This window comes from Mustela erminea, chromosome 15, assembly GCF_009829155.1.
Source record: "Mustela erminea isolate mMusErm1 chromosome 15, mMusErm1.Pri, whole genome shotgun sequence".
NCBI classification, from domain to species: domain Eukaryota; kingdom Metazoa; phylum Chordata; class Mammalia; order Carnivora; family Mustelidae; genus Mustela; species Mustela erminea.
Genome location: NC_045628.1, coordinates 66849279 through 66872656, shown reverse-complemented (window position 1 = coordinate 66872656; position 23378 = coordinate 66849279). Strand labels below are relative to the sequence as shown.

The window sequence follows — 23378 nt, the reverse complement described above, 5'->3', positions numbered from 1 at the left end:
GGGCATGCCAGCAGCCTATGTATTTAAAAAAAAAAAAAAAAAAAGCTTCTAGTGAGTGAGAACCACGACCTTAGGGAGAACCACTAGTTTAGCATTTGGTGTACATTGACAAGAAAGATCACTTTCAGGGCAATCGTGGAAACCAGAAGAAGTAGTAAGTGTGGATTTCTGGAATAGGGTAGGAAGTGTGCTCACAAAATGTCCTTGTACACGTAGGACCTGCCGGCTCAGGTGACCCTCAGTGTCCAAGCATGTGGTCAGTCACTGCACCACTCGCTGCTCCTCAGCTGTATGGTCATCTGGGGCATCTGCTTGGTGTGACCTCATCGACTCAGATTCTGGCTGGTGTGAATGAACCGAGATTGGTTTCTGTTCCCAGTTTTTGTTAAAATGCAAGTATTTAGCTTCTCAGGAAAAATCTGAATCTCAGTGAGTTAAAAATGAGTGCTAGAGTTAAAGAGTCACTAGACTCTACTGAAAAATGTATTAACTGTGAATTGTCCAGAACTCATTCCAAGTATGATACGGTCTCATGAAAAAAAGCAGGTTATAAAACCAAAGGCAGGGATGCCTGGGTGGCTCAGTGAGTTAAGCATCTGCCTTTGGCTCAGGTCATGATCCCGGGATCCTGGGATTGAGTCCCGCATCAGGCTTCCGGCACAGCAAGGAGCCTGTGTCCCTTCTTCCTTCTGCTCCTCCTGCTTGTGCTCACTCACACACACTCGCTCTCTGACAAATAAAATCTTTAAAAACAAAACAAAACAAAAAAACCGAAAGTCAGAATGTGATCCCTATTTTACATTTCTATGTAGTTACTATCTATGCATTGACAGGATGTGTGCGAGGGGAGCATGTGGAGGGGATGTAAGCAGAGCCGGGAGCGTGGGATGGGGAGTGTTATACAGGAAGTCCATGTGCAGTGAAAAGGAGCGTGAGATGGGTGGGGAGCGTGTGTGCATGTGTGTGCATGTGTGTGCTTGCTCTCAGAGTCCTGGACACGATGCAAAACTCCAGTGGGCCCCCACACTTGCAGAACCTGAAAGGCAAGAGGGGAATGGGTGTGGGCTCTATCCCCGCCCCCAGGCACCTGCCCCACGTAAACCACCGTGATGTTTAAGAGCAAGGACTTTGGAGTGAGACCTAGTTTTAAATCCTGACCCCAAACTAGCGACAGGCTCTTAGGCAAGTTTCCAACCTCTTGCCATCAACTTTCTCATCTGCAAAATAAAGATTTTTCTCGGCATCCATAAAGGGCTGAGCACGGTGTTCACACACAGCAATCAGTACATGGTAACAAAAAATCCTAGCCCTTTGCTCAAAATACAACTCAAAGCTGTACCACGGCAACAAAAAAAATCTGACAAAGCAATTTTTAAAATACATCACATCTATATTCTAGTCTACGGCTTCTTTATTTTGAACAGTTTAGGGGTTTTTTGGAAGGGGGTGGTGAATGGCATTTACAATTCTTAACTACTGGTGGCTCTTGGGTCTAATAATGGGGTGAAAATATGGAGTTCACAGGATGTTCCCCATTGATTCCAACCAACAGAACCAGTCATAAGCATCATTCTCGCTTGTAAGTGCCATGCACTGTCCCAGCCGCTGGCAAAGTTGTCGGGAGGCTAAGCATTGGGCCCTGGTCATGGGTACAAGAGAGCTGGGACGGAGTCCGCCCCAGGCGCTGTGATGAGTTTGCAGCCTGGGTGCCTCTTCAGCCTTTCACATCAAAATCAATCTGGATTTCAAACACGGAGGCTTGGGTGGTGAGGGGGTGGGAGGGTCTTGCCATTATTGGAGATTTAGCAAATAGTTACTTGGGAATTATAAAAAGCAAATAGCTAGTATAAAGAGGAGGCCTGTGTTTCTTTATAAATTATCTAGAGAGCTTCTTAAAACCAATCAAAATTAATGCTGAAATCTTAGCCAAGGTTTTGCAAAGATTTCTTCTCCCTGCTGCAAGCAAGCAAGTTCCTGCCTTAAGTCGAATGCCTGCTAACTGACTAATATGGATAATGCAAAGCTGTTTATGCTCTGGGATAATATAACCAGGCCCCCACTTTTAGGGGGAGGCTTTATGGCATTTTTCTGCCAATGCTATTCTAGCAGCGGCGTCCCTCTGGTTCAATATTGTTGCAATTCTCAGTCCTTCTGACCGCTGGGTTCTCCCGAGAGAACTGGCAACAGCTCCCCAAGCAGCGGCTGACCACAGCCCAAAACCTCAGGCTCTGTTCGTAGCCTTCTCATGGTTATTGTAGCTGACACCACCGATGCCCTCCAGGATATTCATGGGCAGAGGGAAGACGATGGTGGAATTCTTCTCGGTGGCCACGGTGGTGAGGGTTTGCAGGTAACGCAGCTGGAGGGCTACTGGGGACTCGGCCAGCACCATGGAGGCTGACTTCAGAGACTTGGAAGCATTCATTTCCCCTTCGGCGGCAACGACCTAAGCCGGCAGAAATAAAAGAGCTCAGAAAGAAATGTTCGCAACTGTGAGTCGTATTCTGGCTGCGCCCCAGGCTGGTCTGCCGCCCCCCCCAACCCCACTTTGCCACCGGGTTTCATCCTGCTACTGCTTTGGCGAGGGTGAGAGTTTCGCATCCTAATGTGATTCAGGGGAATAATGCTGACCAGTTACTCTGGAGCCTCCCCATCCCCCGCGCTAGCTTTCAGAGAAGTTTGAAATTCAAGGCGTGCACCCGCTTCTCCCCCTTGTTTTTTCTTATCCTAGGAGACCTTAATTCTGATGCCAGTTCAGCCTCATTCTTCCAGTGTGAGGACTGTTTCAAGTTCTCTCCGCCCTGGATGGCCAGCAGCAGGCAGGGCAGTCTGAGAACACCCACAGGAGGGCTCTCCCTTTTGCTGGCTCCCCATCTAGCTCTCTCCTGCCCAAGATGGATTTGCCACGGGTACTCACTGTCTCTGTGCCAAACCGCCCTCCACATCCACTGCTGAGAAGCTTCTGGAGCTTCCCGGATAAAGCAGAGACGGGAAAGGGACCAGGGCAGAGGAAAACTCATTGGTTCTCAAGGAAGATTCTGAGGAGCTTAGGCAAAAGGGTTCTCATCTTCCCTTGGTTTCTGATACTCTGGGAAACCCATTCCCGCAGCCATGAAGGCTATAGACCCAGCGGACTCAAGAACATTCGAGGCCAGGGTAGGCTTATAGTGTGTCATCTACCCTGGATTGGGTTTAATCACCCCACCATTCCCTTTCAGTCCAGCTCACTAACCACACCTAACAATAATGTTCAAAAGACGGGCACGGGGTTGGCTACTGCGGAATGCCAGCTTCCAGGGGGTCACTACACCCACTGCAATGGGCACTGAGTAATGTATAGGGCTGGTGGATCAGTACACTGTACACCAGAAACTACTCTAGCGTTGCCGGTCAGTTATAATTCCATAATTTAAAAAAAAAAAAAAAAAAGCAGAATTGCTAACTTTATAAAAATGTAGATTCCCAAGCCACAAGAGAATCAGCTTCACGGAGTGTGAGCTGAGATCTCAGAGTTAGTGTTTGCTGTGTTGACTTCTCTCTAGCGGACGGAAATGCAGCCAGACTTGGGACCCACCTTGCTAAGTCACTGGGCAAGTGACTGTCCCAAGACCTGTTGCCCAACTTCCTCAAGGTATATTAAGCCGCCCATTACTTTCAGTTCAGGAGGAAATTCTCAGTAAAAACTGTGAATAAGCAACCCTTTTCTTATCAAAATCACCGAGAAGCCTGATCTTCCATTCAAGGTCTATCTTTTTCTCCTCCAAAGCTAGGCATCTTGCCTTCCAGTGTGGACAGAGTAGCTCTTACCCTGGCCCTGGCTTCCCGGGTGGCCTCGGCCTCCGCAGCCATGGACCGCTGTAGCTGCACCGGAATCCGGACATCTTTGATTTCCACTCGTGCCACCCGGATCCCCCACAGCTCGGTGGCATCATCAAGTAAGGTCTGTTTCCAAATCATAAGAAAGGGTATTGGTCAGAAGACAAGGGAGTTGGGCAAATATCCTGCATTTTCTTGTCACAGACATCTAAGCCAGCAACAAGGTATGGCCTTCCCAGGCACTCCTGGGGTTTGTGCTGGCTCTTCCATCTGCAGCTGTGAATCTCTGGGCTGGTTCCTTAACCTCTCTGATTCCTTACAGGTTGTTCCACCTATAAAAGGGTTCCTCTCGAGATTTTCATGAGCTTTGCAGATAATACACGTAAGAGATCTACCAATGCCTCACAATAACTCAATAAATAGTATTGGGTACTTGCTGAGATACTCTGTGCCTTGCTCTTGCTCTGCTTAACTTCTCCCCTGTGGCAGGTAGTTTTAAACAGGTAGCCAGCCATGTGTATATATATGTATATATATATACGCTTATTTACATATATATATGCTTACTTACTTATATATATAAATATATTTGTATATATATGCTTACTTATATATATATGCTTACTTACATATATATAATATATATTTTATATATATATTTTAGAGCACAGCAGCCTAAAATCAAAGATATGCTTGTCTTTTGTAAAAACTTAAGACCACTGAGGATGTCCTATTGGTTATCCTGCAGAGAGAGGGGTGGGAAAGAATGTCTTGTGAGAGAATGAAATCAGACAAGTTGTTTCCTCCGAGGCCAGGGGCAGAGATCTCTGCTACCAAATGGCAAGCCATCTCTTGCCTTTCCACAATTTCCATAGAACAGTGGAGATGGTGAGACCTCCCAAGAAGCCAGGGACTGGACTGTGGCAGGGGAAACATCTGAGTTGTCAAACTCGCGGGGCTCTGACAAATGACGTGGAGAGTTCTAAAGAACCAACACTGTTTCATAAAGCCTGGGTCTTTGTGTCACAGTAGACATTGGAAGATATGCCAAGGACCAAAGCTGAAATTCCCTACTAACGCAGAGAAGGGAGGCTCAGAATCAAAGCATAATTGGTTAAGGGCCACATAGAAATGTAATTGTCTATGAACTAGGATGGGCGAGGGGTGAGATGGATAACGGCAACATCCTCACCATTACTAGAATTCTGATTGCTGTCACCGTAACTACCGAGCTAGGTAGCACCGTGCTGGATTTCCCAGGGATGGCAGGCCTGCGGGGTGTCAGTTGAATCCTGTTCAAATATTCCATTGAAATGCAGAAACACATGGGCTGTCTGAGAAATGGTGGCCCTTCTTCTGGAATAAGCTCAATTAAAAAGGACGCTAACCTCCTCAGAAAAGGCTAACATGTACAATGCTAACTTATATGTTGAATTAAAAAAAAAATAGGTAAGGTGTCCAATTCCTTCAGCTCCCCATGTCCTGCTCACATATTTAAACTTAGAGCTTGTGATTATAAAGGAATAAAACCACAAACCGAGGCCCAGTGTCTCCAGCAGCTGTATGTGTGTGTGTGTGTGTGTTGCACGTGTGAGTGCACATGCACACACATGTGAGACGGATTCTTTGAACCACTGATAGCTGATCATCACTGATAATCAAAATAAATGAACTAAGGACACAGGCTATTTGTTCTCAGCGTCTTTACCTGGATGCTATGGGCAATCTCCTCTCGGCCAGCTAAAATTTGGGACAGGGTCTGCGTCCCTAAGACATTCCTCAGGGTAGTCTGAGCCAGCAGAAATGTGGCTTGGTGGACATCGTTGACATTAGCCACGGCAGACACAGCACTATAGATTCTGTAATAGACGACTCCGTCCACTTGCGTAGTCACGGAGTCTCTGGTGAGGATCTGGAGAGCAAGGACAGGGAAGATCGCGTGTTTATTATGACTGTCACAGTGACGGACAGTGTCAGCCAGCCTAAGAGCCCTCTCCCCAGGAGGAGACCCTTCGCCACAGCTCAGGCCAGCATCACCCAAACTCTGCCCTGGGCTGCCGTACAATGTCATCCTGGTTGGCGACAAAATCCCCACCCATGGGTCGTCTGTATCCATCTCTGTAACTTCACCTTAGGGAGCCTTACACCCCACGGGCAGAAGCTTTTTGATTTGCCACGGGAGCCTAAGCACTTCCTATTTTAAAAGGTGGCAAGTAGGAACTCGGTGGAATTCTACCTTCTACACAGAGATAGAACCCTCCTTTCCATGACACCTGCCATCTTTTTGGTTTTCAGGTTTTATCAGATTTGATGAACAGCAGTGCTGCTTAGAAAACATAGATGTCACCAGAGACCATGTTCTGTTTTCACATAAAGGGAAATCTCTTTGCTTCCACAGAGGCTCCGTATTAATCCTTCTGAATAATGTGACGAGGCGTTTTGCAGCCAGTGAGAACTCTCTGGCAGGACTGTAGGAGCCGAACCTAGAACAGGGGAGTATGGAGCCAGAAAAGGCCCATGGGAGGTCACTAAGCATCTCCAATTCTTAGGACACAGGCTGAAGCCCAAAGTAAGGACTCTGTACTTCCTGCCAGTGACATGGCGATGGGATTGTTGGGTCTTGACTGAGTTTCTTGGACCACAGAGAAGAAAATTAACATCAACTGGTAATCCTCTCATCACCTCTGCCCTTCCGCATTGTAGACCCTACTCACATTTTCTCTCTTCTTCTTGAATCATTTTGGTTCTTGGTAACTCTGTTTCTCTTCTCTAATGCCCTGTTACTGGTCTTGGATGTTTATTTACAGTACTTTAAGAATGGAAAAGAATTATTTGAAATAAAAATGCAAGTGGGATCTGTGCTCTTTCCTTACGGGCATCCACTGTTTTGCATCCAATCACGCATTAAAAAAAAGTGAAGCACATGGGGCGCCTGGGTGGCTCAGTGGGTTAAGCCTCTACCTTCGGCTCAGGTCATGATCCCAGGGGCCTGGGATCGAGTCCCGCATAGGGCTCTCTGCTCAGCAGGGAGCCTGCTTCTCCTCATCTCTCTCTCTGTCTGTCTCTCTGCCTATTTGTGATCTCTCTGTCAAATAAATAAATAAAATCTTTAAAAAAAAAAAAAAGTGAAGCACAGAGATTTAATAAAAAGTCTAGAAAGGTGACAGCAAGGATAATACCCTAACCAAACCTTGCCCTCCACCAGATTAAATTCAACCGCTTTATACAATGACTTATCTGACTCTTCCAAGCATCTTGGCTACTGCTCTCCATCCCAGCTTCTCTGCCAACTACATCTTTTCTCTCTCTTCTCTGGGACTTACCCCTCCGAATCATTCCAAGTCTTACAGCAAGGCAGCCCTTGCCCTTGGCTTTATTGTCAGTGCGAAAAGCAAAGCCCCATGGTTTTTAAGACCCACCAGAGCTCCTCAAGCCAGTCCCTTATAGTTTGAAAACATGATGTAAAACATCAACTATCCATAGAATGAGAAAGATACAGGTTTTATTTCTAAGAGCATATCTTTAACCTGAATTACCTCTTGTGGAGGAATGTTGCAAGTAATAGTTCGGAGATCAACCTTGACAAAGACATCTATGCAGGGCAGGACCAGGATCAAACCTAGGAGAGAAAATATGGCTTAAAATTTCACCGCATTGAAACTAACTGCCACAAATTGTCTCCTAACTATATGATCCATTATTTTCAATGGACTACAAATGCTTCTCAGAGGATCTTCAATATACACACCTTGAACTTTGGAGAAAATTAGTTCCTCCTCCTAGTCAGTGACTAAAGAAAAGTGGTTCCCTGGAGATTAAACTCTTGTGGCAAAGAGCTAAAGATCCTTGATATTTAATTTTTAGATTTTATTTGTAAGCCACGCAACCTACTTCTAGCCAAGTGTTGAATTTGACATTAATTTAAAAGGGTGTTTTGGAAATTGGTGTCCTTACTAAAGATACCCGCACAAAAGATTTAAGTAATAGATTTCTTTTTTTTACCTTAAATGTCAATGACTGTCCACATTCTCATTCATCCTCAATAGTATTGAAAAAATTGTAGAATTAAAATCTTCTTAAGATTTTAATTCTACAAGAATTTAAGAAGAATTTGGGAGAAGATTCTTAAGAATCTTAATTCTTAAGACTCTTAAGAAGATTCTTAAAATCTAAAGAATTAAAATCTTCTTAAGTCCCTAAAACCAATGTACTTCAGAATTTCTTGTTTCTCTAGAGCTATGTTCTAGTTCAAATATGATGGCATCCTAGAGTTAAAAACCCTCTAACTTCTCTTTGAGTCATGAAGTATTTGGGTTTGGGGCTGAGTGGGGGAAGGAGAGGGATAGGAAAATTCAGTTGATTTCCCATGCATGGATCCCTAACATTAGCCTGGCCAGTGTTCTCAATAGCTAGAGTTACCAAGGTTAGAACCACAAGGCATAGCAAGATGGGGACTCCAATCCATTTCTATTCACCAGAAAGATTTTGTGCCATTATTTTGTTTTTTAAAGAAGAAACCCGTTTGTAGGCTATATACCATGCAAAGGGCTGGTAACATCAACAGAAGACACTGCTAAGGTGTTTTCTTTCTCTGAACTCTCCTGAGATTTGTAGTGAGGATTGCTGCCTGATTTACTTCCTTTTCTTGATACCAGGTCACCACCAGTTGAGGTCATGGCCCCTAAAACTAGAGGGTTAAGTCCTAGCCCTTGCACTTACTAGGTTGTGACCTGGGAACACTTCCATAACTTTCCTGAGCTTCAATTAGTTCATCTCTAGAAGAGGGTAGTGAAGATTAAGCATGATTCGACATGATAACGAAATAAAGTACTAAACACAGGGCCAGGTATGTATGATGTGCTCAAGAAATAGCAGCACTTATTATTAAAACTTTCATTATTCTTTCATTATTAAAGAATAATTTACAATTTACAAAAGTGGAGAGGTTTTCCATTAGCAATTTGGCTTGTTTCCCTCTAGCTCTCATGGCTTTCTGAGGTAACTCATTAGCCCCAGAGACATGTATGACGAGAGTAGTTATCCTGGGACATTTAGTGGTGAAACCTTCTGGGAAAATTCATTTAAAAGAGATCCACTTTTCTCTAGAGTCCTCCAAGTTATGGTTAGTCTACTTCTCCCAAATCCAGTTTTACTCTGACTTATAAGCTTGGCCCCACCAGATGCAACATACCTAGAAGGGGTCAACCTTGGTCTGTTATATCTCATTTGGATGAGTCTAACACTTCTATTTGGACAAACTCATAAGAACATCCATAATAAGTCATTTTTGCTTTCTTTCCCTTCTGGTCCTTTATGAAATTAGGCAAGTAGGATTATACTACTTGAAATGACCAAGGCTTTTTAATATATATCTATATAGATAGATAGATAGATAGACAGATAGATATTTAATGTAATAGATTCCTGAGCGCCTACCGTAGTGCGTGGCCAAGTGCAGAGCACATGCAGTATCACAGTGACTAAGAAAGTTCTTGCCCCACAGGGAGCTTATAGCCCAGTTGGAGGCAACTGGGCAGAAAACAAATATTATTAAAGAAGTATTGCAAATAACCATTCTTTCTCATGTATCTTGTAAAATGCTACCTTTAATGGCCTTCCTTTCAAAATATTAGAATTTATCATATGAAATGGTCATGCTTGAGAAACAAAAACAAATATTAGCAATTTCATATGGTTCAACTACAGATACACCAGGAGAAGTTATGAGAATTAAATCAGTACCTAACTTCTAGAGTTTTAGGACCTAACACCTTCCCATGTCTGCTCCCCACCCCCCAAAATCCCATCCTTTTATAACATGAAGAATTTGGAACAGTTTTCATTTTAAGATGGAGAAAGGATGGAAAGAAACACTACATTTGACCAAAGGAGTCGTGTGATGGATTCCAGCTCTCTGCTCTATTAATCTACTTTCCAGAAGAAGTTACCTTTTACTTTTCCATTAGCTCGCTTCTTTCTTTCTTTCTTTCTTTTTTAAAAGATTTTATTTATGTATCTGACAGACAGAGATCACAAGTAGTCAGAGAGGCAGGCAGAGAGAAAGGGGGAAGCAGGCTCCCTGCTGAGCAGAGAGCCCGATGTGGGCTTGATTCCAGGACCCTGAGAGCATGAGCGGAAGGCAGAGGCTTAACCCACTGAGCCACCCAGGTGCCCCTCCATTAGCGCTTTTCAAAGAGCGAGGATCAAAACGCAGCTCCCGGAATACTCTCCTTGAATAACTTAATCATCTATCTTGGCCACTTACTCCCCCCCTTCATTCTTCTGTCATTCGTTCAGTGGTCCTGGTAATAAGTGATGTCCGGCCAATCCAACAGAGCCACACTTTGGTCCTGTAAACTGAATCTCTCAGAGGGAATGCTGGGAAACAGGGCTGGATTTCCAGCCTCTCAAACTAGTGGTCTAGTAGTCATGCCTGTTTACTTGCATAACAGAACATCTTTTTTCCATTGTACAGACAGGCAAGGGCTCCAGCTGCCTTTTCTTTGCTTCTCAAGAGAGGCTGCCAGGGCAAATTTCGGGGGCAACAGTGAAGTATTAGGTGCCCATGATCCTTGTCAGGAGCAACCACAGTGTCCTACCTGGCCCTCTGGCTTTGTCAGCTTGGATGCGTCCCAGTCGGAATACAACAGCACGTTCATACTCCTTAATGATCTAAGAGATTAAGGGAGAGCATTTAGTCCTAATGGTTCATCAGCTCATAGAGAGAGCCCAATTTATTTCCCAGGGTGTTACCTTCAAGCACATCCATATGGAGATGGGGAAGGTAATGATCATCAGCAGCAAAGAAAGGGAAAACAGGATCCAGCCACATACACCAAGCCCTTTACTGCTGATGCCTAAGAAACGAGGACGAAACAAGCCTGTAACTTACATGGTTCTTAGAAAACCCATTCAGCCACATGAGTAAAGCTACTATACAGAGTGCTGGCCATGCCGGGTGGCACTGAGGAGATCAAAACCCATGCACACCGGCAAATGCCGTAAAGACACACACGTGCGCGTGCACACACACACACATACACACACACACACACACACACACACACAACATTCATTGAGGTTTTTAGATTGAAATTGACCTGTCCCTTCCAAGAAAAGTCTCATAGCAATCAATAATAACAATTACCATGATATTTAGTAGGACAGACATGGTTTATTACCCTCAAAACACATAAAACATGTTACCCAGTGTATAATTCATGGACTAGCTCCATCAGAATCATTAAAGGACCATTTTAAAAGACACATTCCAGGGCGCCCAGGATTCTCCAGGTTGGAAAGCAAGATACCTACTAGTACCTACTAGTACCTACTAGTATCCCCAAAGGATGACAGTATGGCAGGGAAAATGTTTTGAAGAGCCTGTAGGTATGAATTTCTGTGAGAGCTCTCTTACCTATCAAAGCTGTGGCTTTGGGTAAACTGCTCAATCTTTCTGAGCCTTCACTTCTCCATCTATAGGATGGGAATAGAAGTCAACTACCCTGAAGGATTTGACAAGGACTATATGAGATTATTTTTATATGGCACTTGCTCCATACATTAATATCTACATTAATAAATGTATATTACTATCTTTATTCCCATACAGATATTACAGGGACTGGTCAGACACGGATATTTAACATTTCTGACTTTTCAAGGAATTTTTTACATTGATTTGTTACATCAGATGTCTTTTTGCTAAACACACATTATGATAAGAGGGGCATTTTGGTTTAAAGAATATTGCCCTGCAATGCTAAGTTCAAATCGTATTTCAATCACCTGAAACTTCGTAGCTTTAAACACTTCCATTAGACAATTTGTCAAGTCTTAGAACTCTAGTTTGTAGAACACACACAAGTCTGGCTGACCCTTTTATTCTTTCCTTTTTTTTTTTTTTTTTTTTTTTTGACAGACAGAGATCACAAGTAGGCAGAGAAGCGGGGGAGGCAGGCTCCCTACTGAGCAGAGAGCCCGATGCGGGGGGGCCTGGGATCATGACCTGAGCCGAAGGCAGAGGCTGTAACCCACTGAGCCACCCAGGCGCCCCTGACCCTTTTATTCTTATTTTATTCTTTAATCACTATTCCAATTTCTTTTTAATTCTCATTCCTTCTTTTCTCCTCTTCTTGACAACTGCCCCCACCCTCGCTCCACACTTCCTCCAACTGATTCATATTCTCCACACAAGCACCCTAATTAACTATGTGTACTAGATATCTTCACCCAGATAATTCCACAAACACCTTAGGCTACCTCTAGACCCATTAATGCCCAACCATCCATTGTCCGCGTTAGACGCAGGCTTATCACTGCCATTCACCTCTCCAACTGCAGAGGGCGCTAGGTCGAACTGATGCCACCTCATATCCATCCTCACTCACTGCTGCTGACTCATCAGTGCCCACATCCTAAGTTTAAAAACATTCAGGAAGGTTCTAGGATTCTGCTCTTAAAACAATGCTGCGATGAATGCTCTTTAATACGTGTTTTTGTACAACCATGTAGGGTAAATGCCAGGCAAGGAAAGTGTTAGATCAAAGACTTTAGTATTTACAATTTTGTTAGGTGGTTAAGTGCCCTTCAACGAGCTCATGCCAAACGCACTCCCGTCAATAGCCCACTGGGACACTATGCCGACTACCCCGCGCTTGGTACCAGTACCCACCAAGTACTTTCTCAGTTAGTGCAGTCCCAAGATGGAAATTATCTACGTTTTAGATACACATTTAGTATTAAAAACTTTTTGTGCAAATGTCCTTTAATGAGTTCTAAATACACGTAAAGATATACCCAATAGCGATAAGGACTTACCTGCATACTCAAATTTCACATTTTTTAAAATGCCACCTTCCAAAACTTTGGACCCCAGTGAGGTGGATTGGACTATCATTATGCAGAATTAAAAAAAAAAAAATTTGTGCACTCTAATAGATTCTTTGTTGCATTTTGTTTATTCATGCTTTTTTAATCACTGTAATGACACAGCCTGTATATAAAGTCTCATCATACAAAAAAAAAAAAAAAATCAAAGCAGTACAGATGAAACTGAAGTCCCTCTGACCATCCTTTCCTTAGTCCACTTTTATCTAGAGAGGTCCCATTATTATTGATTTGGTGTGTTTCCTGATAGACCCATTCCTATGTATTTACATACATATGTATATCCTTAGAAAACACTTGGCTTAGATTCATAGATCTGGTGGGCTATGGCGCCACACTAACACTCCAACTTTTTTTTTTTTTTTAAAGATTTTTTATTTTATTTATTTGTCATAGAGAGAGAAGCGAGAGCAAGCACAGGCAGACAGAGTGGCAGGCAGAGGCAGAGGGAGAAGCAGGCTCCCTGCCAAGCAAGGAGCCCGATGTGGGACTCGATCCCAGGACACTGGGATCATGACCTGAGCCGAAGGCAGCCGCTTAACCAACTGAGCCACCCAGGCGTCCCTCCAACTTTTTTATATGTATTTATTTTTTAAGATTTTATTTATTTATTTGAGAGAAAGAGAGTGTGAGAGAGAGTACAAACACGTGGGAGTGGCAGAGGGGGAAGCAGGCTCCCTGCTGAGCAAGGAGACCACCACAGACAGGAGGGGGGGGGTGGCGGGGGATGGTGGGGGGATACGGAGCTCCATCCCAGGACCCTGGGATCATGCCCAAGCCGAAGGCAGCCTCTTCACCAACTGAGACCCCCAGGTGCCCCAACACTTCTACTTTGTAAAAAAACTGAATGTATCTTAGAGATATTTCCATGCCAGTATATGCAGATCTACCTCCTTCTTCTTAATTGTCACACATGGGTTCATCCCGAATTTGTGTCTGGGTTTATGTAGCTACTGGATATTACAGTCACTTGCAGTTCTGCCCTTACCAGCAAGGCTGCAATAATGGGCTTGTACAAGCCTCTCTGGGACCAGCCGTGCTTTCCTGGAGTCTTGGTGAATGAGTTGAGCTGGCAGCACATTTCTGGCCACCTGGGGTGTATGTAGTTCCCTGCTGCAGTTCACAGCTGCAGTTGCAACTGGCATTGCAATCATTGGGATTCAGGATCCTTGAGGGTTCCCGGAGCTGTGACTTTAGCAGTGCAGCCCACAAAAGCTGCTGGGTCTCCAACAAGATCCCAGTTACACTTTACGCCCTGAGCAAGCTCGAGACATTTCCAGACTAACTACAATCTGGACACCAAACTACATTAGCAAGTGTTCATGGCAAAGATGCACCCCCGCCCCCGCGACCCGTAGGCGCACCGCCAGAGCCCCATCGAGTCCTTGTCTTGCCGCAGGAGCTGTGAGTGAAGCTTTGTTAGGTACTAACGGCGCAGAGGGAGACAAGAGATGTGGACCTGATTCACCTTCCAAGATTCACACCTGAGCATTAGAATCACCCCGGCCACTGCCTCCGCCACTGGGAGACTTGAGAATTATGGAGCCTGAGGGTGTCATTAGCCACTGTTCAAGTGGGGCTGTGAGTGCAGCTGCTCCCTGCAGGGCCCTGCCACCAGCCTTGTGAGCTGGCTGCTTGTGGCTGCCGGCAGAGGCAATCTCTCAGCCTCCCCGCTCCATGAGCCCAGGATCTGAAAAGATATGCAGGGACTGTGTCCCAAAGCCGCCTCAGAAACCTCCCACACGACCTCTACTTCAGCCTCCATGAGGCTGCTGCAGGAGCCTTCCCTGGAGGCGGAGGGGGTGACGGAGGGAAGGAGCCCCACAGCCTCTGCACTAAGCCGCAAGCCCTTAGCACACCTAATCACCTCCTGCTTTCTCCCAAATCCATGGCTGTGTATTTTCTGGGAGTAACTGTCACAATACCGTACGGTCATCACCGTCTGCTTACTTCCCAGCAGAGAACTGGGAAGTAACAAGCTGCTCCCGATTTCCCACTCATCCATTTGACCGTCTTTTGCCCGTTCTCTACCAGGCATGGTGCTAGAACTGAGGAGACAACGGAGAATAAGCTGGGGAACTTCCCAACAAGGGTTCACGTCTAGCAGGAAAGAGACCATAAGGGCAGGTGTAATAATAACCTTGCGTCTCTGCTGTGCTGCCTTCTAGGCAAAAAAGTGGGGATTCCCTCTTGTATGTGGCTGGGACAAAGAACGGGGTGAAGTCTAGTCAACACATTTCCTTCAGTCTGGAAAGAAAAGGGCGAGCTCAAATAAATTAGCACAGAACCCAGCCCACACTGCTGAGGCTGGAGAGAAGGACCTTGGGGCTTCAGCTGAAAGGACTTCAAGGATAACCAAGCCTGGCCCGTCGTTCTGCAGCCAGAAAATCTGGTCAGTCTTGTCATCAACATCGCAATCTCTCTTTAAGCAAAGTGGGACCTAGAAGTTCCACCAATTGACAGACATCCCTATCTGCCTTTAATGACTCCCGGCAGTGAGACAAGACACGCCTCAGAGGCTTTGTGCCTGGCACTTAGCTACAACCCGTAGCACAGAGGAAACTTAAATGCCCTCTAGGTCTAGGTGTAAACACTCAAAGCAAGGTTGGTAACTTGCGTGAGGCTAGCCCCACGAATGCGGCGCTAATGGTGGAAATGAATATCAGTACATAAAACAGGCTGGGTGACTTGGCTCCTTATTTCTTATTTTGGCTTGGTCAATAGTATTTAATTGTGAGAGCAATACTACATACAGTCCTTGCCCCCAGATCCGTGTTACTGTAAAATAGCTATTCCTTCTCTAAGCAGATATACAGTTTGAGGTACTATGACATTGTTTCAAAACACCAAAATCCAATGATGTCTGTAACTACAAAGGGATCATAATCCACAGCTTCCAGAATGGCAAACACTAAAGACCCACAATATCACATTTTTGCAAAGTTGTGGAGCGACCTGAGCCCTCATGCAAACTGATACAATCATCTTGAGAAACGGTTTGAGAGTATCTCCTGAAGCGAAGCACACCCTTGACTACCTCTCAGTCCTCAACCTCTCAGGAATACCTGACAGAAATGAGCGGTGATGACAGTGAAAACCCATTCGAGAATGGTCCTTGTGATTTTATTCATAAAATTCCGGAAATGGAGAGCCACCCAAATCCCTCAACAGTCAAGTGAATAAATAAAGTTGGGATACACTCATCCAAAGGAGTACTACCCAGAGAGAGGAAAGACAAGGCTACTGCCATATGCAAAATGTGGACGGATCTCATAAACAAAATATCAGGGTAGATAAGCCAGACCCAAGAGTACCTGCTTAGGATTCCATGTATAAGACTATACACTGCATGATCTCATCTATTTTGTGTCATTCCATTCAAGGACAGCAAAACTAATCAATTACGTTTGCAGTCACAGTAGGAGCTGTGTCTAGTCAGAGAGGTTGTTGGTGGTTGGGTATTATGGAGGAAGACATGAGGAAGCCTTCAGGTGTGCTGTGTATTTTCCTTATCTTGATGAGGGTGGTGATTACCTAGGCTTACATGTACAGAGGCTCTGGAAATAAAGACCAACCAAATGCGAAAAGCTAAGGCTCTTTATCCAGAGCATGCTGTATGACAGAAGAGTCAGTCTCTGTCATTTGTGTTTTGGCAGAGACTCAAAGGCAGGCAGAGGAGCCGGAGAGCTTTAAGGTGGAGAAAGGGGAAGGCTTCAGGTGTGCCTAGTTGGGGAAGCGGTAGGTGGGCTGACCGAAGGAGGGGCATCCTGTGTGATTGGTTAGGGTGCATATCTGGCTTTCTTTAGTGGGTCCTAAATTGGGAGCAGGGACAGAAAACCAAGAAGCTGTCAGTTACTTATCAAGTCCTGACCTTTGGGGACCAAAAGTTGCAAAAATTATTGTTTAGCTTCCTGAATTGTCACAGAGATAACAATCTGGCTTCTTGTAAGACTGACTTATAGTAGGCTGGCTTCCTGCGCTGGTTCTTGTAGACAAAGGGGTTGTTTGGGGCTGCCCAAACTCCCCAACTGAGTTGTGTTTTTATACATGGTCCAGCCGTTTTCTATTCGTATATTGAGTCTCTCAAGAGAAACTCTTAAAACTTGTGCATGTGTTCGTATGTATCTTATACTTCAATAGGTAATTCAAATAAAGACCACGGGATGTAAGATCAGGCTAGTATTGAGGATGGAAATCTAACTATTTGCTCTACATTCTCAGAGAGAGGATAGAGAGAATAGAAAACCTTCAACAAAGCCATCCTGTGGACAGGGACAATGCCCAGCCTGGAGGAGACGTGGTAGCCTTGAGTCATTTACCGTGCATTCTAACTGAGACAACTTCACATGAAAGCTAGATGACATCCCATCTGTCACTTACCCTACTTACGCCTTAGTTTCCTCCTCTATATACAATAATAACTAGTCATGAGGATTAAATAAATTATATGTGAAAGATATTAGCCATATCAGGAGGACCTCTAACCAACCAACACACTGTCTAGGATCGTCCTCGAGGTGTATTTTGGTCAAGACAGTCCTAACACTTCCCTCAGACTGACTAAACATCAAATAGCTTCTTCCAGAATCTCAGACCCTGATCTCCCTTACCCTAGATCATTTTCTTCAGAATACTTATTGTAAGTTCTTTCTCTGCCCCTTCAAGACATAAACCTTTTTAAAAGACTCTTGCTAGGATCATTTTGTCAAGGACCTGGGACCATTCGTTGGAAATGTCATCATCAAAGAAGGTAACACTCCCCATATTTGTGGGATGGGAGAGCCTAACTTCAGTGGGCACCTTCTTCCAAGTTGTAACTTTACCACCAGTCAGAAAGATACGAGAAAGGTATTAGTAAACACAGATGGCCTCTGACCACCACCTAAGGCCATCCAGTACTTTTCCAGGAGTTCATTCCAAGCCTTAAAACCCCCCTACGCCTGTTTCAGGACTGTTCCTTCAGACTGAGTTCTGGCCTCTCTCCTCTGTTGCAAAAGTAAAAACTGCACTGAAGTTGAAGACTTTGACCACTTACATGTTTTTGTTTGTTTGTTTTTTGTTTTTTGTTTTTTTAATTTGGTTTCTTTTACCGGATAGGATTCTAAGTATCCATGGTGGATATTCTGGTCCCTTCAGATCATGACTCCTCTGTATAGGCAAGAACTACATTTTCAAGGAGAATAAGGCTCTGCCCTTAAACGTGTCTACCTCCTTAAAGTAACACTGCCCCTGCCTGCAAGTCCTTGCAGATTACTTTTAAAACCTTAACGACAGACAGAGAAAGAGAGAGGCCAGATCTTTAGCGCAAAACTACTAAATCAGAGCTAGATGCTGATCTCACCACTGCTCTTCTGATGACTACAAAAATTCATAATCGTAAGAGTTCTCTCAATGTCATGATTACATCTCAACTACAGAAGGGTCATCTGTACTTGAGAGTCGCGTGAGCTTTGGGACACATGTGTACAGAGTTCCTTTTTACCCTTTGATTTTTTATAGAAATATTGAGGATAAATTTTGAACTAGAATGTTCAAATGTTCAAAAATGTATGCAAGTAAATGCTTTTAATGCCTTAGGCTCCCCCTTCAGCTTAAGCATTTAGGCACTGCCAACCCCATTGAAGTCCCACGTCATGACTTCCCTGGGGTTGCGGCTCGCCAGGCAGCTGCCTCAGGAGGAATTCCAATGAGGCTTCATCCCATCAGTCAAGTGCAGCAGCAACTCCCAAGCACGCCTTAGGAGACCAGGCTTCATACATGGGCGCTGAGCAAGTGTGAAATCCAGTTTTTCAGGCGGCAGGGCTTTGGCCTCTCACCTTTGGGTCTAGCTGCCTAAGCCACATACTAACACACATAAACATCCTCCAGGAGAGAAAGCACCCTGTCCTCACACATCTTTGTGCCTTTGCCCCGGCCTTCGGGTCCCCCGGGCCCCCATTCGTATCCCACATTCTCCTCTCCCTCACCTAGCCGCACTGCTCAGCTCAGCTCGCACTTCCCCCTTCTTTTCCAGGAAGATTCTTCTCTTTTGTCTGCCCTTTTGAATGCTCCTCTTCTAATTCACCCTTTAGTGTGGCTTTTCACAGGACACTCTACTTTTCAGTTAACTTGGGTGTCTTCCCTGTGGATCTGTAGTTCTTTGAAAGCAGGCATTTTATTTTTATGTCTCCATCTCCTGTACACAGTAGGTTCTGAACTCATTCGTTGAGTAAATGCAGTGAAGGACACACCAGATGCTTCGAGCTGTCAAGAACAATGCTCAGCAACGTAATAGGGTTATTGATCTGTTTGAAGTTTCTTGTCTGGAAATAATGATCCAGCAGGAGAGACTCTGTTTACTCTCAAGAGAGTCAATTAAACTCAGAACCCATATGTCCTCACATTTTCTCCTACATGCTACTGCCTCACTGTACCCATGTACCATTATGAGAAGAAAATAGAGAAACTCTTTTCCTTGTGAAGGAGTCCAGAACAAGCCTCCCCCAAATTGTTCCACATTGGCCTGTGAGTGATTCTGAACTGAAGCCACAGAAGACCCAAAAGACTCGAGAAGAGCTTTTTACTTCCCCCTTAACTGCCTCTAAGAATTTAGATACAGGGCCTGGTCCAGGAGGAAAGCTCTCACCAGGGATAATTACCAAGAGTACGGTAATCTAGCGAGGAGATGGGCAGGAACGGAATTCCTCTGTGGGTCCCACTGTTTCTGCCTGGTATGACAAACATTTGTTTACCAAAATTTTGCTCTTCTCATCTTTCTGTGTGTCTTCCTCCTTTAGGAAGCCCCAAACCACCGTTCTGTTATTCTTAGGTCAGAATGGGACATCAGCTCAATCACCTACTGCCTTAGAGCCTCTCATGTCTGTCAAGGTTCATGTATGTGTGACATTATAATTCATTTTTTCTCTTGTTAACCTTCCTTATGTCTGTTTAATTAGTAGACCAGGCTAAAGAATCTAAAAGGGTACAGAAAACATTTTTCTTCTTTTATGCCTGCATCAGGTTTGTCCCTCCTCAGCCTCCCTTTTCTGTATGAAATAACGGCATTACCCACAGCAACAACAAACACTTGTCCTTAAGATGTATGTCCAGTCTCATGATAGTACTATTTATGACAGTGGTAAATAAAAACACTCTGAAAGTACAATGGGGAGATAATTAAGCAAACCATGACGTACCTATACAATATCATATTGTGAATATATGTTTTTTAATTGGTGAAAACCCAGAAATTACGATGGTATGGTGTTAAGAAAAAAAAGCAGAAGAATACAAAATTCTAAGAACAATATGATCTCAATTAGCACAAAACACATGCAAAGAAAAAATATTGGAAGAAACTGGAAGAAATATTGTAAAAATATTTCCAAACTGGAAGCATATCCAAAAATATTAGAAGAAATTGGAAGAAACTGACCAAAATATTAGCAGTGGTTAATTCCGAGTGGTGGAAATATGATTTATACTGAAGGAGTCAGAACAAGGGTTCTCAGTGTCATTTTGGCAGGTGACTATTTGGAGCTGAAATCAAGACCCAGTGGGCTCAAGAGAAAATTTTCTCCCCTCTTATCTACCTAGGGGAAGTTAAATTGGAGGTTTTTCCCAGAATGAGAGTCCTTACCAGAGATGAATTTTGTGTAATTGACCCATCTATATGGCAGAGCAAACTTCTAATGACCAAACATCTGGTCTTCTTATGACTCTGTCAATTGTCTTTCTTCCATTTGAACCTCAGGCCCCCAGCCCATTCCGTAGCTCAGGATGGCATATATACCCTATTTGACATTTCTGTTTTTAGGACCTCTTATGTATGTGGGGCTCCTGTCTGCACAAAGCTAAATTTGATTATCTCCTGTTAATCAGTCTCATGTCAATTTAATTCTGAGCGCAGCCAAAAGAATCTTTGAAGGGTAAAGGGAGAATTTTCCTCCCCAATAATAGTGTTCTAAGTTCTCTTAATTTTTGATACCTTTATACTATTAAAAGGAATTTTAAAATAAAAAATTAATCACATCAAGTAAAAAAAAGAAGAAAAAAAGGCCTTTCTATTTCCAGAGCAAGAAAGACTAGAGGATGCCCAGGGGAAAAATAAAATGTATGTGGAGTGAAAACAATCACCTTCCCTGGGCCTGGGTCTGGGGTTGTAGTGTTAAAAGTTCTTCTCTCTTTCTATTCACTTCCCATCCTATGGAGTATGGTTGGTCAAGTACAGTCTCCACAACTTCCTGGTTCTTTCCCCACAGAATGAAGGCTTTTGAGTGTCAAGCGTAAAATCTAAAGTGAAACCCTCCTGGTAAATACTATCTTTTCATCACCTGAAAATCTCTGAAATGTGCACCCAACTTGCATCGGGGAACATTTTTCAGCGAAAACACAGAACTGCTAAAAAGAAGTACTGTGCTTCTCAAAGTGTGTTCTCAGACTGGCAACGTCACCACCAGCTTGCAGCTTACTTGGATGAAAAATCTTGAGTCCATCCCAAAATGAGAGTATCAGGCCTTCCAGAGATAAGAACCCCAAATCTGTGTTTTTAAGATACCCCCTGGGAAGCTTGTTTGTGGGTTTTTTTTTTTTTTTTTGCATATTAATGTTGAGAAGAAATCCTAAGATTTGGATGATTAAGATTCCAATTAACTTCACTTTAAAGAAAAAAAAGGAGTGCAAGAGAAGTCAAAAGCTAATGAGGAGTGTTGCCCTACTCATTCACATGAGTAAATGTCTAACAACTTGGGGGGGCTAGATCCTAATTTATAGCACTCTATAGGTTTTCACAAGAGATCTACTCTTGTGATGTCACCGAACTTGGAGTTGGGAAGAGAGGCACGCTAGTGGTTTCCAAAAGCTTCTGCCTGAAGCCAACAGCACAGTACACAGAAGTCTCCTGCTGGAGTTGATAACAAGGACTGAGTTATTCATTTAATCCTCTCAACATTTGTGAGTAGAAATTTCCGCACAGCTTGCAGCACTAGATAATGTTATCTTATTAATGTGTCCAAGATGGAGAAAGGCAAGGGCAAACTCATCCCACAAATCTCTAGAGAATGACTGATCCTGTATCTCTCAGAAATTCCCAAAACCACATGAAATCACAAGTTGCAACCACTATGTTCCATTTTTGTCTGTACTGTGGTAGCGCAGGCTTTTTTTCATTATATTAAAAAGTCAAAACCAAGTAACCCCATGGACAGTTTATCTCAGAGATAAAGGTCCAGTCAGGTCTTCGCTTGTTAAATGCAAGCTAAAATGTCTCATGAAACTCCTTGTTTAAAAAGCTAATGGAAGGTACTTCGGAGAGACCTCCCACTCAGACTTCTAAGGGATATTTGCTGCTTCCCACATATCAGTTTAGGCAAATATCTCTAAATGTATACGTTTTCTTTTACAAACTGATAGCCAAGTGTGTTCTCTATCTCTGTGACTTCTTTGGCAACATAAACAACAGAGAGCATGGGTCAAACCTCTCTCCCCGCCCCGCATGTATCATCATCATCACTATCACTTTCTGGAACTTTAGCAAGTTTTTAAACCCTCCAAGACTCAGTTTCCTCCTTCATAAAATGAGATTAGATGAGAATCTACCTCAGAATTATTTGTAGGATTTAAAAACATAATACAAGCAAAATGCTTCATAATCCAGACATGCTATTCAAGGTAGTAGTTAGTACTTATGGGACAAGTTTTATTTCCTTCAACTTTTCTCCGGGTATCAGACATAATGCAGCTCAAGTCAGCTTTTCCTTTTAATCATAGCATAATCCGATGAGATTTGAAAATGGATACATTTCAGCCTGTTTAACATGTTTTTGCTATGTAATAATAATAAAAAAAAGAATGTAAAAATAAATATAAATTCTATCTATTACTGAAGAAAAGAGCAAATTACAGATTGCTGTTTAAGAAGCCAATAAAGCCACAAAAAGCAATGAATCCAAAATCCCGGGCTCTAACCGAATGAAACCAATCCCGGTATGGATTAATCCCCCTCACGGCTACTTTGTAACTCTCGGAATTGCCAGGGCTCTCGCTTCACTTAATATCCCTAAAACAAACTTAGGGCAGAAAAGAGGAACTTACCCACTAAATTCTCTTTATCCTGCTTCTGAGGGGAATTCGCCCCAGGATCCATCTCATTCTTGAGAAGCTTTTACACTTGGGCAGTTTTCATGGGTTTGGAGCCAGGCCTGGGCTCCAGGTGCTTAGGAGAGAGGACAAGGAGAGACGGAATGAGCAAGCGAGAGAAGTTCCTTTCCTTTCAGGAGCACCCCAAGGAGCAGTTTCCCTGGTGAAGGAAGCCTGTTAACACAAACAAAAGGATTTTTTTTCATGAGTTTCGACTGCCTTTGTTCCTAGAGAAAATTCAAAAGAACATGACCTTCTGATGGCATTGTTTTCTATAAAATATTTCCAGATAATTCCCTACATCATTTATATTTTATAACTCACTGTAGTTTATTCTCTCACAATGAACTGTAGACATACAGGGCAAGTGTATCTATCCTTATGCTGCAGATGACATTTCATTCAATTCAATCTATACACTGCAGTGAGGAATCTTCTAAAACTTGAATCTGATCATGTAGCCATCCTGCTTAAAATAATCCCAGGACCACCAATCATTAGCATGACAAAGAGGAAAATCCGAAGTGTCCCCAGAGACCCTGCTAGTCCTTTCCAGG

The 23378-nt window shown here is 43.6% G+C and overlaps 2 protein-coding genes across 2 annotated transcripts in view; one reads left to right on the top strand and one right to left on the bottom strand.

Moving 5' to 3' along the window:
* FREM2 (FRAS1 related extracellular matrix 2) overlaps nucleotides 1-23378 on the top strand; it is a 186604-nt gene that overhangs the window by 162624 nt on the left and 602 nt on the right. The gene's annotated exons all lie outside the window — the stretch shown is intronic.
* STOML3 (stomatin like 3) lies at nucleotides 1400-22951 on the bottom strand. The gene is made up of 7 exons (XM_032314783.1): nucleotides 22777-22951; nucleotides 10570-10673; nucleotides 10416-10488; nucleotides 7353-7435; nucleotides 5525-5728; nucleotides 3808-3942; nucleotides 1400-2446 (listed from the first exon to the last, which is right to left on the bottom strand). The coding sequence occupies exons 1-7, from the start codon at nucleotides 22826-22828 to the stop codon at nucleotides 2222-2224; spliced, it is 876 nt and encodes a 291-aa protein (XP_032170674.1). The 5' UTR covers nucleotides 22829-22951; the 3' UTR covers nucleotides 1400-2221.